The following is an 18,178-nucleotide window of genomic DNA, read 5'->3' on the forward strand; positions in this document are numbered from 1 at the left end:
TGTTGATGAGCACGAAGAGGAAGATGAGCACTCCGAGGAAGAAGACGAGCAGCAGCCAACTGCCTCTTCCTCCTCTGCGCCTGCCACCGCGTCCAATACCAAGAAGAAGAAGAAGAAGTCCAAGGCCCGCACCGCAGCGAGCAAGCTGAAGGCTGGTCTGTCCTCTGTTGCTATTCCCCAGGAGATGGTGGACGCTGTCATGGAGAAGGTCAAGGAAGAGGATCCTCAGAGTCAGGTGGATCAATCCGAAGTCATCAAGCAGATGAAGGCCATGCAGATTATGGACATCTTAGCAGGGAAGAAGGCGCTTGGTGGCAAAGGTAAGAAAGAAACAGGAGGGCATAAAGTACGTGCTACCGTGCCCACTCGTGTTGGATAATTGCTCACAAGACACCAGTTCTGGAATACCCAGCCTGTTCCGCAGATCGGGGAAGAAGCGCCTAAGGAGTCCGGGCCTATCGAACCCTCCGTACCGCTCGACCAAGTGCGCCAGGAAGGTTATCCACTCCCGAAAGACTTCGATTGGTGCACAGTAGACATGACGGATGAGACGCAGTGCAAGGAGGTGTACGAGCTTCTGTCCGCCAACTACGTGGAGGACGATGATGCGAGCTTCCGGTTTGCGTACACTGCGCCTTTCTTGAGATGGTACGTTTCCCGATCACTATCTTATGGATGCATACTTACGATCTCCAGGGCACTTATGCCTCCTGGCTATGAGCCCTCATGGCACGTCGGTGTCCGTGTAACTTCCAGCAGGAAGCTGGTTGGCTTCATCTCCGGCGTGCCGATAAAGCTGAATATCAGGGGCACGTGCGTACTTCATTTATCACCTAGGTATCTTTTTCATGCCACAGATCAGGATGGTCGATTCTACAGAGATCAACTTCCTTTGTGTGCACAAGAAGTTGAGGGGCAAACGTCTCGCCCCCGTCCTGATCAAGGAAGTGACCCGGCGCGTACATTTGGTCGACATCTGGCAGGCGATCTACACTGCGGGCGTGGTGATTCCGACTCCCGTCTCTACCTGCCGGTACTACCACCGCACGCTCAACCTCCCCAAGCTGGTTGATATCGGGTTCACGGCCGTGCCGCGCTCTATGACGCTCGCTCGTCTAGTCAGGCAGACAGCACTGCCTAAGAAGACATCCATCCCAGGGTTGAGGGAGATGGAGCTTGCCGACATTCCTCAGGTTGAGGCGCTCATGAACAAGTACATGAAACGGTTCGACATGGTCCCCGTGTTCAGCAGGGAGGAAATCGAGCATATGTTCCTGAGCGGAAAGGGGTCGGAGCCGATGGTGAATCCTGCCCGCCGGACGGATCAGGTGGCGTGGGCTTACGTCGTCGAGGTACGCACCCCCCTGCTTTTGTTGATGAAGGCTTTGTACTGAGCGAAAACCAGACCGATGGTAAGATCACCGACTTCTTCTCATTCTACACGCTTCCCTCGTCTGTGATTGCGAATACCAAAGGGCACAAGATGCTTGAAGCTGCATACCTCTTCTACTATGCCACATATGTGCCCGAGCCGGAGAGCAAGCAACGCTTGTACGACCTCGTCGGCGACGCACTGATTATCGCTCGTGATGCCGACTTTGACGTGTTTAACGCGCTGACGATGATGGACAACTGGGATTTCTTAGAGGACCATAAGGTGAGCTTCTCTAGCAATCATGTTTGGTTAACGTGCTGAACCCATGCCTTCAGTTTGGAAAGGGCGATGGGCTCCTCAACTTCTACCTGTACAACTGGCGTACTCCACCTCTTGAGGGACACATCCCTATAGAAGGAGGAAATGGTATCGGCCGAGGTATTGGTGTGGTCATGTTGTAGACTGAGAAAAGGGATTCCATGCAATGATAGTATAGCTCCAGGCATCGTATCCAAGCTCCGTTAATATACAACTGTTGCCCCGCGTCCGTTTGCCCACTACGCAGCACGGAGACTTTTGGAAGATAACAAAGACTTAAATGTGCTTTACATTTATGGGAAAGAGCACGGCATCCTTCATTTGAATACACAAATGTACAGTATTGCATTCTTTAGGTATTGTACATGTACCAAACAGATGATTGTTGGGGTGGTTGGTGATCGACGTACTCCGTTATAAATCCTTAAAGGTCGACCTAAAGCACCAACCATCATTAATGTAAGGCAGAACAGTATATCCGGCGCCCCTAGAGATAGAAGGCAATACCGGACATGAGGTATATCGTCGCCTAGAAAGTTGTTAAAAGATGAGAGAAAACGACGTCGCGTCGCACAAAAAACGGCTCTTATGGATTTTTTTTGCTCCCGTGCCGGGACTTCTTGCAGCTTCGCCGAGTCAGGGTCGTCGGAATAATTGGTGCGCAACATCTATACATTTTGTACCTTGGATTGCAACGACGATGGGAGATCCAGCACCATCAAAAGGTACGCTCTTGTATTTCATGAGAGCGTCCACATTTTTAAACGTTACATAGGCCCATCCCAAGCCGAGCTGCTTCTTCGCGTCTCTTCTTCAATCGCCCTCGAGCTCATTAAGGCCCACAAAGAAGGACGCACCATCTCCCTCAACGGGCTCAAGCTTCAAGAGTCCAAAAAGTATGGCTTCTCTGGAGTTCCACGACTCGTCGATATCATCAGTGCTGTGCCGGAGGAGTGGAAGAAGGTGCTAGTACCGAAGCTGAAGGCTAGACCGGTACGGACCGCGAGTGGGGTGAGTTGCGCAAACAGTGCGAGGTCTCATGCTGAGATCCTGCTAGATCGCCGTCGTTGCCGTAATGTGCAAACCCCATCGATGTCCACACATCGCTATGACTGGAAACATCTGTGTTTACTGTCCCGGTGGTCCCGACTCAGACTTTGACTACTCCACCCAGTCTTACACGGGGTATGAGCCCACCAGCATGCGTGCGATCCGAGCACGGTACGACCCATACGAACAAACCAGGGGAAGAGTCGAGCAGCTCGCGAGCTTGGGTCATAGCGTTGACAAGGTCGAGTTCATTATAATGGGCGGGACGTTTATGAGCATGCCGGAAGATTACCGCAACAAGTTTGTTGCCCAGCTGCATAATGCTCTCTCTGGATTTACGGGAACCGATGTGGATGAAGCCGTTCGGTGAGCGTGTGTATGCGTAGCGAGATTTCTCAGAGCTGATTTGTCGCAGATACTCCGAGCAGAGCAAAACAAAAGCCATCGGAATTACTATCGAGACACGCCCTGATTACTGCCTCAAACCACATCTTTCCCAAATGCTTCGATACGGCTGTACGCGACTAGAAATCGGTGTTCAGTCCGTATATGAAGACGTAGCTCGTGACTCAAACCGCGGCCACACGGTCCGTGCCGTCTCCGAGTCCTTCCAACTAGCCAAGGACGCCGGCTTCAAGGTGGTGGCTCATATGATGCCTGATTTACCAAATGTAGGCGTGGAGAGGGATATGGAGCAGTTCAAGGAATACTTTGAGAACCCTGCGTTCCGCTCGGACGGATTGAAAATCTACCCTACCCTGGTCATCAGAGGCACAGGGCTGTACGAACTCTGGCGCACGGGGCGATACAAGAATTACACGCCGAACATGCTCGTCGACGTCGTGGCCCGTATCCTAGCCCTCGTACCGCCGTGGACTAGGGTGTATCGTGTACAGCGGTGAGTCAATCCCGACTGCGGATGTACAGGCATGGGCTGACCGCGGTGGAAAGAGATATCCCGTTGCCGCTGGTGTCGAGCGGCTGCGAGAATTCCGGAAACTTGCGTGAGTTGGCACTTCAACGGATGAAAGATTTCGGAGCCGAATGCCGTGATGTACGGTATCGTGAAGTTGGGGTGAGCCCACGTGTTATGCAGATAACATCGACTGACTTTTGAGTCGTGTTTTCTTAGATCCGCGAGATCCATCATAAAGTCCGCCCCGAATCTGTCGAGCTGCTGCGGCGCGATTATACAGCGAACGGCGGATGGGAGACCTTCCTATCGTACGAGGATCCGGAGCGGGACATCCTGGTCGGCCTTTTGCGCTTGCGCAAGTGCTCAGCAGAAGGCACCTTCCGACCAGAGCTTGTGAATGCGGGGCAGAGTAGTATCGTCCGCGAGCTGCATGTTTATGGTACGGCAGTGCCCGTGCACGGGAGAGACCCAACAAAGTTCCAGCATCAGGTCAGTGTCCGTCACCTTGCAGACACTCTTTGCAATATGCGAGATGATGTCACTACATCACCGCAACTGCTTCTCCTCTTCTCTGCTTCGCATCATGACGATATGCTGACTCTCACGGTTGCAGGGCTTTGGTACGCTCCTGATGGAAGAAGCGGAGCGTATCGCGCGCGAAGAACATGGGAGCGTCAAGCTCGCAGTTATATCTGGCGTTGGCACACGAGACTACTACAGGAGGCTGGGTTACAAACTAGATGGGCCGTACATGAGCAAGATGCTCATTTAGACCGTGATCGGTTGGACCGCCGTCTTCCGTTTTCAGATTTTGTGGAGCCTTCGGGCGGCTGTATCATCACGTCACCTCATACTGTTCGTTTCACATGTATCATTACCTGCATCTACTTCGAATGTGTCGCATCTAATTGGCTCCACGATGGTTGCATGTTTCTGTGCTATGAGCGCATGTTCCTGTTTCGTACCAGGGTTCGCGGGCCAGCATAACGACCCTCAAAGGAAGTTGGCATCTTTAGAGATCAACCTTGTGCGATGATGACCGATTTCAAAGGCACGGGCTTTCTGCATTGGCAATTCATCCTACAATTTCATTCGTGCTTCTCATCAAGGCGACGCCCAAATGTACAAGCCAAACAGTCTACCAAAAACCGCGGAAATGGCGGGGTATAGTAATGAACGGGTCGACACGCAGAGCATCAGAGAGCGAGATGCGCTTCCCCATCACCCACATCAGTCGTCCCCGCCACCACTACCGCCGCATACCCAACGGCACACCACAAATTAGACACGCACAGCGCAGAAGAGCCAAGGAGGCGGGGGCGTATATAATATATCTACGACGAAGGGGAAGTTGCTGGTCGGTGAGGACCAGGAGGGGGAGGGTCGAACGAAGAGAGCAAAATGGCAAAGTCCATCAACAGTCAGAAGGGAGAAGTGTAAAGTTCGTAGAGGACGAGAAAAGGAATTAAGCGAGACCGTGAGGGGGCGTGACCGAGGGATGTTTAGAACTGGACATGTCTAGTCTGTAGTAAGACGAGAGTCTTTGGAATCGTGGCGATAAGAGGCAGGAGGGGTATGAACACGAGACCAGACAAGTCCATAAATAATGCGAATGGAACCCGGGATGAGCAGTGTCCGCTCATCGACGGATAAGCTTGGTCGTCTCCCCGCTGCCCTCCACCAGTACCGGTGGTGGCACGAGGAGGTGCGAGCTCGTGTCGATCGGCGGTGGTCGTCTATACTGACTATCCAAGGCCCCTGTTCCAAGGTCTACATTTTGTAGCTCGTCCCCACTACCGGAACGGGAGCCTTCGCGCGAGGGACGCGCGCTGGGCGGGCGGGAGGGAGGCCGAGTGGGAGGTTTTGTGCTGGGCGGCCTCGAGGGCGGGCGGGAGGGAGGAGAGGAGTAAAGTGGCGGCATGCCCGTGCTCGTGCCGAAATAATCACGTTCTAGCGGGGAGGGAAGACCAGAGGTGGGACGAGAGGCCGTCGTGCTGGACGTGATGCCCAAAGCGAGGGCCAGCGAGCTGGGCGATGCGTAAGGGGAACGTTGCTTGGGCATTTGGCCGAGGATGGGCGCATCCGGGCTGACTGGTGAGCCAGGGAAGGACGGCCGTCGAGAGTCCGAGGAGACAGCAGAGAGGAGGGAAATGGTGGAGCCATCTGCTGATGCCTTCGGCGGGGGCTGATTGTACATCCAGGTTGCGCCGAGAACGGTGGAGGAGCCTAAGACGAAAGCAGGGGTGATGGTGAAGCCAAAGAGGAGGACAGACGCCAGGAACGAGATGATGATGCTCAGACTGGTAGCGAACCCTTTGAGGATGTTGTCTGCGTGCTTGATCACGATGGCGGTGACTAAACCCCCGGCGACCTGGGTGAGGACGGTGGCCCAGGCCCAGGGGGTGAAATTGCGGAAGAGACGGCCAAGCCAGCCCTGACCGGGGTAACCAGCTTCGGCAGTGAAGATGATGGGCACGATGGCGGGAATGAGGGAGAAAAGGGAAAGCTGTACGTTGCGCACCCAGAGATCCGCCTGGGAATTCTTGAGTACCATCTCGAAGTAGACACCGGCGAGACCGGAGGTTAAGCATGCTGCGCACACGGCCATGAATCCGGTCATGGGACGCATAGTGTGAGTAGGCGCTGTGATGAGGTCGCCCACGTTCGGAATTGCGCCCTCTCCCTCGACGCTCTCAGTTGCAAAGCTTGGAGGCGGCGTGGGGTGGGACTTGGTCGCGCCGGACTGAATCTGGACAATACCGACGCCAAGGGCAAGGAAGAGAAGCGCGAGCCACTTTGTCGCGGAGAGCTTGCGACGCAGGAGCATGACGGAGAAGGCAGCGGTGGTGAGGATCTTCATCTGGTAGGTGACCTGGAAGGTAGCGACGTCGAGGTTAGAAGCAGCAACGAATTGGAGGTTATTCTGGATGACATAGAGGATAGCAGGGATGGAGAGCTTCCAGCAGTCCTGGCTGAAGATCTCGCGCCTGAGCCGACGGAGACGGAGGTGCCAACGGGCGGGGGAGAGAGCGTACATGACGCGGGAGATGGCGAAGGGGGAGCCGTTGGTCAAGACGATGGGTCCGCCGTTGGAGAGCTTCTTTGACTTTGTGATGGGTGTATGGGGGACTCCGTTTGCGTCAAAGGTGGTTCGGGACATCTCGCTGTCTATACGCATAAGAGCGATAGCAAGTGAGATACCGCCTTTGAGGAGCTCATTGACGAGCACAGCGGCTGCAGCGGAGTAGGCTTGTGAAGGTGGGGTGGATACGCGGGAGTAGTGCATGATGATCGTGAGAAGGGCGTTTTGGATGGCGAGGGTGAATAGTCTATGAAGCGTCAACGAATGTGAAGCGCGTGGAGAGGATAAGAAGACGTACGAGACATATTTTAATGGCATGCCACAGACTGTGGGCGTTGCGGAGTCGTTAGGGGATGAGGATATGAATGATGGGATGAGGGCGGAGGTTGGGGAGTTGGAGGCGGAAGACGGTGATGGTGAGGTGTGTAGGGTGTTCATGGTGGGCAAGGTCTGACCAAAGGGGGCGTTGTCGTTGAGGGAGAGCCAGACGGACCCGAGAGTGTTGTTGCGTGCGTTGTCGCGATGGTAGAGCTCGACGTCCGGTGAAGGGATGTTGATGGAGGACACCCTAGTTTTGCGCGTTACTGGACGGGGGTGAGCGACTGGGGATGGAGGAGATGATGAGGAAGGGGGCATAGAAAGGTGGAAATGTGGGGGGTAGGTTGTTGTTCCCCGTTGTAGACGATGAGGAGGGGGTTAAAGACGATGAGGAGAATGGTGGGGAGAAGGAGGAGGAGGAGGAGGAGATAGGAAAGGGAGCGGGAGCAGGACAGTGTGAGAGAGTGAATGAATGAGAGAGATTGAGGGCCCTTCACATGGAAGCAAACAATTATTGGCAGAACAAGCTCACCTCGACACTGGGGTGAAAAACACAATTGTGGATTGGGTAGAGTTGGAATGCGATTGTTTTTAATTCTGTTAAATGAGTACGAGTAAACGGTGATTTAAAATGACGGATAATGCGATGTAAGAGTAGTCAGAGAGTGATGATAACTCTGTGCTTGATGCTTCCCTGGAAGTGCAGCTGCTGCGCACTTTTTTCGTGTGAAGAAGGGAAGGGGGCAGCACTGCACCGTGTCTCTCTCACTGTGGAGCCTTTTTCTCCTTCACAACAGGTCATCACCACCTCACCCTTACCTCTCTCTCTCTCTCTTTCACACCTTCTTTCACCACACGACTCTCCCAGCCTCATATCCTCCCCCGCCAGAGAATTTCCTTGTGGAAAAAAGCAGCAGATATCACAACATGGAAGCATTCACCATTCTCTCCTTCCCACATCATCAGATTCTCCGAGCCATACAACTTTCGGCTATTCCTCCCCCCTGCCCCGCTTCCGTCACACCCTCTTTCTGCTCCCAGAATTCATCCCAAAGGGGTCCGATCAGTTTTTTTTCTTTCTTTCCCCTTCCTTCCCTTCTTCGAGTTCATGTCCGCCGCCGCCATCCGCGTGGCAGGCAATATTAATTCTAACCGAGCACCTAACGTCATTGTCTTTGCTTATCGGTACCTTTTCACATCCCCCAAACATATCCATTCAAACCCCATCATCATCCTAATCCCGATCCGACACCGGGATCCCGACAACCGCATCCCAGTCAGCATCCTCACCATTTCCATCAATGCCCATCAGACTCCCTCCGAGCCCATCAATTCCGACACAGGAAAGACGTCATCTTATCTCTACCCTGTATCTGAACAAAGATCCATCAACGTGCTCCTCTTAGCTTCACTGCCCCCACCAGTATTCGCGATCCCGATAGCGGTACAATACTTACTCCACTCTTAGTTCGAACCTTGAGTAGATATCATCACCAAGGGCATTGCATTCCAAAGATGTCGCCCTCACGGGATTTCCTCCGAACGTGCCCGTGTGTTGCGTCCCTTGAGCAACCGGCCCTGAGCAACCCTTCTCGGAAAGCGGCAGTACGAGAACGGGAACGAACATACACCAACTTGCTTTTACGCTGGGTATATGCATTTGCTATGTATGCACTGTTACGATACAGAACTGGGCGGGCGTTTTGGTCGGAATACACCTCCGGTACTCTCCGACGGTCAATCCGGATCGCTGGTACTGTGCGCCGAAAACGCGCCGGCATGTCTCATACTTGGGCTATCATCTTCCTTAAAAAGGAAATCGACTCTGGCAGTCTTTGGGCAAGTCGGACACCATGCAAGGGCTGCTCATTTCCTCGCAGCGCTGCTCGACACTCTCACCGCTCTGAACTTCTTACAGAGTCGACGCACTCGTGTGCTTCTCTTACTTTGGTTACCATCTTCAAAGGGGATGAAATCGATGTCAAATGACCCCGCGGACATGGTTGGATGCTCGACGAGGCTGGCCATTTCCTAAGCAGCAAAGTTTGGGGTTCATTCTAGTACCAACCCCAAACCTTGTGGCTCCACAATATCGTCCGATAACTTACGACGGGGTCTGTCCACTCTCTCTCTCCATCTCTGCCGACAAGGACGTGGCCCGTGCACGGCACCCCCCAAAAAAACGTATATATGCGCACCTTCCTGTGGGTGGACGGGCTTCAAGCGGGGGGGTTCTTCCCCTCCCCCCTCCTCTCCTGTTTCAAGGTGTGTCTGCATACACAACATGAAGCAGAAGAGGAGCGGGGAGGGGAAGCGGTCCCCCAGCCACTGGGACTCTCTCTTGCTCCCTTTCAAGGTTGTCCGAGGCGGAAGAGTGAGTGCAAGAGAGAGAGCGCTCTCCTCTCTTTCCTCCACCCTGACGTCCTCGTTCTCTCTCGTTATCTGCTCTGTCTCTATCTCGCTGCTCTCGCATTTTCTTGTCGACACAACGGCTTCACCCACTAGACCTATACTTGGTGGGAAAAGCGGTCAAGGGCCGCTAGTCAATATAGCTGCACTCTGGAGGAGCTATATGGCGAGACAACCTGGACGCTCGTCATCGCCCTTATCCAGAATTGTGTCCTTGAGAGAACGCAGGTACAACCTGAGGGCAATGTGAATGCCAACATCTCCGACAGTGATATCGCGGGTGGTTATTTGTTGTCTTGTCGTCCTAGAGAGATGAAGAGTTTGCAAACCGAGGACAATCTGACACTTGTCAGATTGTCCTTAGTCTCCTCACCCTTCAAGCCCTCTTCAGCCGATAAGTAGAACAGGCAGACATGCTATGTGAGGCATTGAGGTGCATACATGCAGGGCCTAAATCCGATCTACGCTCCTGCTCCCTGCATGCACCCCACTTCTGCAAACAATCACCAATAAAGCTAGCAACGCATATATTGCGACATTCAGGTATGGTGAGTATATAGTCTGCCATCATCATTTATCGCCTGGCCGAGTGGTGCAGCTCTCTCCGAACTCCGATACCCTCACCGCCTAGTCATACCTCCATGTATCTGCCTTGGGTTTGTTCTCCAAGATGGCGTCAATCTCCGCCATGACCTCGGGCGTGAGCTTGTCCACCACTGAGAGGGCGGCGATATTCTCGTCAATCTGCTCAACGGAGGTCGCGCCGATGATCGCGCTGCTGACGTTGGGATCGGCAATCGTCCATGCAAGAGCGAGCTGCGCACGCGAACAGTTGAGCTTGTCTGCTACCGTCTATCATGGACGACATTAGTTTCTGCTGATCTGAGAGAGGAGAAGGACTCTACCTTGAGCTTTTTCACGCGCTCGATGGTAATCAAGCCCTGTGGTCCACTAATCTCATCTTTGAACCACCCGCCCTCCTTCGCAGCCCTCGAATCCTCAGGCACGCCCTTATCGTACTTGCCCGTGAGGATGCCACGCCGCAGAGGCGAGAAGACAGTCGTCCCCTGGCGTAGAGCTATCAGCGAGAGAGTGAAGAAGAGATGAACAGACGTACAGTGCCCCATTTGCGAAAGAGCGGCTCGTACTCTCGTTCGAAACGGTCACGCTTGAGCATGTTATACTCTGGCTGCTCCATTAGCGGACCAACCAAGTCTGCCCCATCCTGTCAGCTCCTACTTCCTCTCTCTCGAGCATGGACGCACTCAGTCGGTTTGCGACCCCCCAAGCATCCGCGATTTCCTCTGAACTCCACTCGCTCGTGCCCCAGTACAACGCCTGGCCTGAGCTGATGAGGTAGTTGAACGCGCGCACGACTTCTTCCATCGGTGTATACCGATCAGGCCGATGCGCGTAGATGAGATCAACGTAGTCGAGCTGCAGGCGCTGGAGGGATTTGCGCATTCCGCCCAGGATGTGCTTGCGGGACAGGCCAACATCTACAAGGCATCATCAACCCCTCTCTGACAAGGGCCTGGGCTACATACCGTTTATGCCCTTGCTGCCATCAGGTCGTTCACCCCAATACAACTTAGTGGAGATGACCAAGTCTTCCCTCTCCCAGCCGAACTGCTTGATCGCCTTTCCCAAGAGGATCTCCGCACGGCCAGCGGCATACCCTTCAGCGGAATCGAAAAAGTTCACACCGAAGTCGAACGCCCGCTTCATCGTCTGCAACGCGATCTCGTCCCCTGTATGGCCGCCGTGCGTCAGCCAGCCGCCGAGGGAGATCACGCTGACTTTCAGGCCGGAGCGGCCGAGAAAGCGGTACTGCATAGGCGGGAGGGGAGAGCTGGTCATTGTTGGTGTTGTTTGATAGTTGGTGATGGGGATCGTGAGCGGATGTTAGGAACAGTGACAGCCCATAGCTGGCGATTTATACGATTCATATCTGCTGGGATATCCTCGGAGTAGCGCATGTTCGCTGGCATCGGTCTACCGGAATAATCGGCCTGCAGACAAATGGTCCAATCGGACATTTACCCGATGCTCCTTCTTTTGGAGTTTGGTCCAAACGGAGAGAATGTGAACAGGCGATCAATTCATAGCTTAGTTGGATCGATTACTATAATAGTATAATCCCGGATCTTCGGGTTTTCTTTCGGTAGGTCTGTTTGGGGATACCTAGTCATCTTTCACTCCTAGAGTCACTTCAATTTCTTCCACAACCGTCCTCCCGTCGTCCATCACTCTCACTTCCTCAACGATAGCCTCTACCTTCTCGTCCAACTCAACCTCGGGCGGTGCGAGGCTTATCCAACCACTTGCTCCTGCAAAAGCGAGCGCCGCACCCAGGCCAATGCCGGCATACACGAGGTTCCCGACGGAGAAGAGTCCGGTCTCTTGTAGTTGCTCCGTTGCTTGCGCCGGGTCTTCTCGAGGCGTCATGCGCGACTTGAGCACAGGTACGATCGTCGGTATGGCGCGCAGTGTCCGTGTGAGTGGGGCGAACAGGGATGTCTGCGGTGGTGGCAGCTTGGGCATCTCATCCGGCCATGATGGGAGCAAGGCGAGAATCCGGTGCGTGTGGGTGAAGAGCTTGGAGTAGGAGGCACGGATGAGGGAGGAGATGAAGTTGTCTGGAAAGGGGGGGAGGATGAGCAGAGAGAGATAAGAGGCCATGTAAATGTCCAGCAATGTGGGGCTGGGGTGGGTTAGCTCGAACCGAGAAGGGAGCAGAGAATACGTACCGGTTTTGAAATATGTAGTCTCTTGAGCCCAGCAAGTGGGACAGGTCTTCAAGTATCGGTGTGGCGCGCTCTACATGCTGCAATAATCCGTTATATCCCAAGCTGGGTTGTTATGAGGAATACAGTACCTTATCCCGTCGGAAAGCTCTCTTCAGCTCATCTGTGTTTATAACTCTGCTCTCCGGATGGCTCTTCGTCCTCTCCTGCACCTCCTCCTCCGCGATACCCCATCCAAGCTGCTCCAAGCGGTCTGTATGCTCTTTCCGTATTCGCCGGGGTACGTAATAGACCATGGGGAGGGGCATGTTGCGCGCGAGGGCAGGGCGGGTCGTGCTCACATAGTTCGGAAGGTCAGCGTACATTGTCAATGACTAATATGTATTCGTTAATCTTGTGAGATCATAATGAATGCAGAAAAGGGGAAAGACGAACAAGTAAGTTCCCAAGGTTGGAATCCATGTACGCCTTCCAAGCGACTGTCTCCTGCTTCTCGAGGGGAGTCAAGCCTTGGTCGACCGTCACCCCTTTAGTAGGCACGAGTGTCTCTGGATCCAGTGTGGACAAATATCCCACTATCTCGCCAAGGGGTGCGACCGTATGTAGGACATGTGCGAGAAAGGGGAGTGTGCCTGTTGGGGAGATGTCGGGATCTGTGCATTCTACGACAGCGTATTTTGTAGGGAAGTGGATGTGGAGAAATAGAAGTGCAATGATTGAGTGGGCGGACGTGCTGGGTAGTGACCAGGCAGGGGGAGAGATGTAGAGTATCAGTGGACGGTCAATGGTGGCCATGGCGTTGAACAGAAGAGGAAACAGGACGACAAATGGACCCTGAGCACTCGTGGCGCATATGACAGAATGTCACGTGCTCAGCGACGCGTTGAACTATGGTGGACGTTTGCGGACAGCTCCGTTGGTCAGCTGATAAGGGGTCTCACCAGTCCACAAAATCCTTCCACCCACAGCCGTTGTTGGACAGTGTCCATGTGCTGCACATCGGCCTTTAGGATCGTGATTACATAATTAATTTAAAGGTTTCTGAGTCTGAATTTTCCAACCCAGCATGGGTTGCACCTATGGAAGCAGGTCCAGCCTGAAATACCTTTTTTGGAAAGTGGACTTGTCAAGAATGATATCAAAATTCAGTAAATACTAGTGCAGTAAGGACCAACAGGAGTTGGGCATATATGCTATGTTATTCAGATGCAGTCATCACTACTTTACACTGCTGGCACACTTCTGGCAGCTGCTTTGAGAGCCCTTTTCAAACCCAAACAGTCACTGCAGTGTTCTGGTTGTGCCTGGACCTGAACTTGGGTGCTGGCTGTGCCAGCACCCAAGTTCACTGCTGGCTCTCCTCCAGCATGCTGCTCCCCTTCAGCCACCATGTCCTCCTTTGCTGCATCAGCAGCTCCAAGCATGTCCTGGATAACCTCCTCCACCTCAGGCAGGCTCTCTGATTCAATCCATCCCCCTGCTGGGCCAGGGGATGCCTCAGGATCTTGCAGACTGTCCAGCCCAAATGCAAGACAGTATTCATTACACTTGTGGAGGGAGGGGAAATTGTTGAAAGCAGTGTTTAAATTTCCTTCACCAAACACATCACCCAGCACACTGGATACCAGGATCAGCTAGTTTGGTATGCACCAGTGGAAGTACTCACAGGTTTGTGATGATCTGGGGGTCACTCAGCATTGTCAGTGACCCTTGATGCTCATTAGTATTAACCAGCATCAAGGAGTGTTTTATATACATGTACATACCCTGGTAATCTGAGATAAATGCCTTCCTCAATGTCTTCTGGTACTGAACATGCTGGAAAAAACAAAGATACTGCACAACCAGTCCAGCAGGGCTGTCGACAAACCTTGGAGCTGGGGAGGAGTTGCAGATGAACTTCACAAAGGTCTTCTGGGTCTTCCCCTCTCAGACCAGTGGGCCAACAACCTTCTCCTTGATCAGAGTGACCAGTCCTCCATGCTGTGAAGGACTGTCTTTCTGATACTGGAACAGCCCACCTTGTACCATGCGGGTCTCTGGATGCTCAAGCTGGCTGGCAGTCAAGTTTGGATTCATGTCCAGATATTGCTGGACAAATGACTTGGACAGCTCATGCAGTGCAGTGGCCCAGTACAGAATGCTCCCTTCTTGCTCCAGGAATGTAGACTCAACTGGGATCTGGACATAATGATGGGGCCCACCAGGCTTGCTCCACACAAAGTATTGCTTGGCAGCAACCTCTGTCGGATGTCCCACCAGAAAGGGCTGGGCATTGCCCAGCACTTGCCATGTCAGAGGGTACTTGCCCAGAGTGAGGTGTGTGGGGTGTGCAGTCTTGAAGGTACTGGGCTGGCCAAGCATGTTCTTGACTTGTTTGTCCACTTGCAGGACTGCCACACAACCATCAGCCTCATAGTTAATCTCCAGCAACCATGACCAATTCCTGCCAGGTTATGATTGGGATTGGGAAAAAGAGGCCATGTGCCATGATTTTCATTGCTGGGATGGAGTCAGGAATGAAAAAATGTCCAGTCCCACTTGCAGACTCACCATTCACTTGGGATACCTTGAGGTGATCAGAGTGCATCAACACATGGACAATTGCTGCATCATCTGGGCTATTTTCCAGCTCCCTTGCAACCCACTTGGTAGGACAAGGGGGAGTGACATTCACAGATGGATGCTAAGAAATAATGAGATCAGAATACCAGCATCTGAGATTGGTTTTCCTTACCTTAGATTGGCCAGATGCTGCCAGCATGGGAGCTGGGTCAGTCCCAGTAGCAAGAGCTGTGCTTGGGACAGCTGTGCTCAGAACTAGCCCAGGAATTACAATGTCCAAATGAGAAATGCCCTCAGTCTATAGACATGTTAAATGAGATACATTGACATGTGCAGCTGGTGAGCAACAAACTGCTTCCTCTATCCACAGGCTCACAGCTGGCCAGACCTCCTTCTTAATAAGCAGGAAGGCTTCGACCAGATAGTTGGGCTGGAAAACGTGTGTTGTCATCCCATTCTTCATGTGCTCCTTGAAGCACTGCTGGTATACTGCTGGGACAGTCAGATCCTTCTCCAAATCAGCCAGCCCAGGTCCACACAGCTTGAAGAATTCCAGCCGGAACAGAAATTCATGCGCGTCCTGCTGTATCTTCTGATACAGCTGGGTGAAGATGTACTGCTTCAGTTTGGCAGCCAGTAGAGTTGCAGGGATGTTATTCAATTGCTTGGATGTGTTCTGGTCTCAGAATTAGTAATCTAGTTTGATACCATCCAGCAAGCCTGGCACTCACCCCCAGCTGCTTTGACTTGCTCTTCCTGTCCACCAGATGCTGGATGGAGGTATCAACTCTCATCATCTCAGCACAAGGTGCATTGACTGCCATCTTGACCAGCTGGCACTGCTGGGAGTACATCATGTGATTGGTGTTGTAGCCCAGTGGGGAGGTGCCTGTGTTCAAAGCAAAACCTGGCACAGCGGCAAGCCCAGGCATCTGGTTTGAGCCTTGAAATGCTGGAATCTGACCAGCAAATGCTGGGAAGGGGCCAGCATATGCAGGTGCCTGACCAGCAAACACTGGTACATGACCAGCAAATGCAGGTACAGGCACTGCACCTGCATTTGCAAATGGACTAGCAAGGGTGTGGTTGAACTGTGGACCGACAGCCTGCACAGGTGACTTGCCTCCTGGGTTGGTTGAGTATCTTCCTTGTTCCAGCTAGTAGTATGGTCATGCACCTTCATAGACATTGCACTGGGCACCAGCAGTTTGATGGTGGATATCCTGCACAACATTGGGAGAGATCACATTGATTGCTGGGCCAGCAAGCTGGGCACTAGGTGCCCAGCCCACTTGCTGGGGTTGTGCACCTGCAGCTGGGCAGCGTAGCATGCTGGGCTTTGCTGCATAGTGGTCGAAACAGGACAGACACATGATCTGTGCTGGGAGCATATTGCCCTTGGCATCCCTGGGTGTGATCATTTGCCAGGGACCTTTAGGGGGGATAGGGACATTGCAGCTGGCACAGCTGCAACGTCCCCCTTCCCAGTCGGTAAGAAAAGGGGAGAGATCCATACAGCAGTCAAAGACACAGTGAGAGCTGGGAGAGTTGAGGGGAAAGCAGAAACCAACTTGAAAGAGATGGAAAAAAAGCAATTTTGCTCCTGGGAAAATGCTGTTGCTGTTTAATGACTAGCCCCTGCTGGTCAGTAACCAGCCAGATCCTTTGGCGTCCGAGAACATCCACCAAAGCCAGCATGGAACAGACAGGTTGGGAAGGCACCAGCTACTTGCATCCATGGCTGGGCATACCAATTTGGGAGGTCAGATACCGGTTTGGGGAGTTCTGGGGCCTTGTTCAGGGCTGCTTGCATCTCTGGTACAGTTTTTGGAGCTGACCCAGAACAGTGGATGTGCCCATGCCACGGGTGCATCCACTGTGGCTGAGTCAGCCACAGTAAATGTTGTCTCTTAATACATACTGGCCATCCAGTATCTGAGCGCACTGCAGGTGTATGCACCTATGCAAGGAGAGCCACAGCCAAACCAGTACATGCCAACTGGTGAGTTGTTGTGGACCAGTCCACCATGGGTGGACCAGAATCCAATTACTGATCCTCATTCATATTTGATAGTACCAGATAGTGTACTTTGTCCACTGGTGGAGAAGTACTACCAGGATGGATACGGCAACAAGACTTGATATATGGACTGATGGTCGAGACAGTGTGCACTCACTGTTTCACTGACAAGAGTCCCCACTTCCTTTGGCGTCTCTGCAGTGTTTTGGTCCTGTGGGGCTGGTGTTAGGGCAACACAGGCTGACTAAGTCTGCTCACTTAAGAGTGCCAAGAGTCTAAGCAGGCAACAAGGAAGTGGAGTAGACCTGATGACTAAGACCTATCTACAGTATAGGTACCTGTGGATGATCCTAAGAGACCAAGTCTGAAGAGACAGTCCCCAGGCAGAGTAGGCCTTATATTTATACCTCTGTAGTGGAACCTGCTAGAACATCTTGCTTACTCAGCCTAGTCAGGTGATCAGGTCATATGACCAAGGATGAGGTCATATGAGGTCATGCACAGCCATGCACAGCAGGTCACCTGACCATCCAATCCTTCCAGCAGGTTCCAGCACATGCCAAGGTATACCAGCTACTTCCATGTCATAAAGGCTTAGTCATGTCTCTTGACCAAGCAATGAGCTGGTGCCCTGACAGCTGGATCAGCACATGATCTAGCACCGGCTGGTCTGGGCATGCTCATGACAGTGTCCACTTGCTTGACCCCAGATTGAGTGACTCTGAGATTGCTGCCAGCATCTGCAATATGCCAGCATTCTGCAAATCACCTCAGATCAAAGTCCATTCAAGATCACCTTTGAGAGGAGCAGATCCTGGTCTCAAGGTGATCCCAACAGCAGCAAGGGCTGGATCTGTGCTGATAGCAGTTATGCAGGTAGCTGGTACAGGAGTACCAGCAGCAAGTAGATCCCACAGGGAATCTGCTCCAACAAGCCAAACAGCTGAGGCAAGCTGTCCATTGGAGTGCTGGTCCACATGAGCACTGGTCTGCGGACCAGCATGACAAATGGCAGTGTTTTGGATTGTTCTTGCATGTTGGGCTGGACAATTTTTGAATACCATACTCTGGCTAAAGGTGTGGTGGACAAATTCCAACCCACGACTCATCACCAGCTTTTATCTGGAGGCTGCTTCCAGGATCCAGGGTGAGTACTTCTCCCTGGATACCCAGTTCCTTGGCTGACTGGGAACAGGGATCCCACTGCTCACCCAGAGTGATCCTGGCTCTGAGAATCATGGCATGGCAAATGTGTAGACCACTCTCCAGCAGATGCTGGATCCAGATCTGCATGGCACACTTCAGCATCAATGGATGTGTGGACATTTGAATATCAAGCTGGAGATTTTCTGGTTGAAGCTGTGGCACCAGTGGGCAG

At 52.8% G+C, this 18,178-nt stretch overlaps 6 protein-coding genes across 6 annotated transcripts; 2 read left to right on the forward strand and 4 right to left on the reverse strand.

Annotated features, from left to right (window-relative positions):
• Nucleotides 1–451: 451 nt before the first annotated feature.
• Nucleotides 452–1,836, forward strand: DACRYDRAFT_45916 (N-myristoyl transferase; the record flags this gene model as incomplete). Its single annotated transcript, XM_040774670.1, has 5 exons — nucleotides 452–648; nucleotides 697–813; nucleotides 863–1,352; nucleotides 1,406–1,657; nucleotides 1,711–1,836. Coding segments are annotated over 5 exons (1,182 nt in total), but the record flags the coding sequence as incomplete, so codon positions are not given.
• Nucleotides 1,837–2,393: 557 nt separating this feature from the next.
• On the forward strand, nucleotides 2,394–4,569 carry DACRYDRAFT_98129 (histone acetyltransferase ELP3; the record flags this gene model as incomplete). The annotated part of the gene is made up of 7 exons (XM_040777510.1): nucleotides 2,394–2,418; nucleotides 2,469–2,704; nucleotides 2,751–3,109; nucleotides 3,159–3,641; nucleotides 3,695–3,818; nucleotides 3,876–4,148; nucleotides 4,273–4,569. The coding sequence occupies 7 exons, from the start codon at nucleotides 2,394–2,396 to the stop codon at nucleotides 4,429–4,431; spliced, it is 1,659 nt and encodes a 552-aa protein (XP_040632217.1). The 3' UTR covers nucleotides 4,432–4,569.
• Nucleotides 4,570–5,034: 465 nt separating this feature from the next.
• On the reverse strand, nucleotides 5,035–7,377 carry DACRYDRAFT_113478 (uncharacterized protein; the record flags this gene model as incomplete). The annotated part of the gene is made up of 2 exons (XM_040769635.1): nucleotides 5,035–6,988; nucleotides 7,040–7,377. The coding sequence occupies 2 exons, from the start codon at nucleotides 7,375–7,377 to the stop codon at nucleotides 5,299–5,301; spliced, it is 2,028 nt and encodes a 675-aa protein (XP_040632218.1). The 3' UTR covers nucleotides 5,035–5,298.
• Nucleotides 7,378–10,028: 2,651 nt separating this feature from the next.
• On the reverse strand, nucleotides 10,029–11,341 carry DACRYDRAFT_74521 (voltage-gated potassium channel beta-1 subunit). Its single transcript, XM_040776070.1, has 5 exons — nucleotides 11,016–11,341; nucleotides 10,734–10,967; nucleotides 10,586–10,683; nucleotides 10,374–10,535; nucleotides 10,029–10,320 (listed from the first exon to the last, which is right to left on the reverse strand). Exons 1-5 carry the CDS (start codon nucleotides 11,326–11,328, stop codon nucleotides 10,096–10,098), a joined length of 1,032 nt encoding a protein of 343 aa, XP_040632219.1. The 5' UTR covers nucleotides 11,329–11,341; the 3' UTR covers nucleotides 10,029–10,095.
• Nucleotides 11,342–11,640: 299 nt separating this feature from the next.
• On the reverse strand, nucleotides 11,641–13,010 carry DACRYDRAFT_74523 (uncharacterized protein; the record flags this gene model as incomplete). Its single annotated transcript, XM_040776071.1, has 4 exons — nucleotides 11,641–12,172; nucleotides 12,219–12,295; nucleotides 12,347–12,589; nucleotides 12,651–13,010. The coding sequence occupies 4 exons, from the start codon at nucleotides 13,008–13,010 to the stop codon at nucleotides 11,653–11,655; spliced, it is 1,200 nt and encodes a 399-aa protein (XP_040632220.1). The 3' UTR covers nucleotides 11,641–11,652.
• A 1,134-nt stretch (nucleotides 13,011–14,144) lies between these two features.
• Nucleotides 14,145–16,111, reverse strand: DACRYDRAFT_103819 (uncharacterized protein; the record flags this gene model as incomplete). The annotated part of the gene is made up of 6 exons (XM_040767822.1): nucleotides 14,145–14,608; nucleotides 14,769–14,901; nucleotides 14,953–15,078; nucleotides 15,133–15,456; nucleotides 15,512–15,906; nucleotides 15,958–16,111. 6 exons carry the CDS (start codon nucleotides 16,109–16,111, stop codon nucleotides 14,145–14,147), a joined length of 1,596 nt encoding a protein of 531 aa, XP_040632221.1.
• Nucleotides 16,112–18,178: the final 2,067 nt, after the last annotated feature.

The sequence above is a fragment of the Dacryopinax primogenitus genome (assembly GCF_000292625.1).
Source record: "Dacryopinax primogenitus strain DJM-731 SS1 chromosome Unknown DACRYscaffold_2, whole genome shotgun sequence".
Classification (NCBI taxonomy): Eukaryota; Fungi; Basidiomycota; class Dacrymycetes; order Dacrymycetales; family Dacrymycetaceae; genus Dacryopinax; species Dacryopinax primogenitus.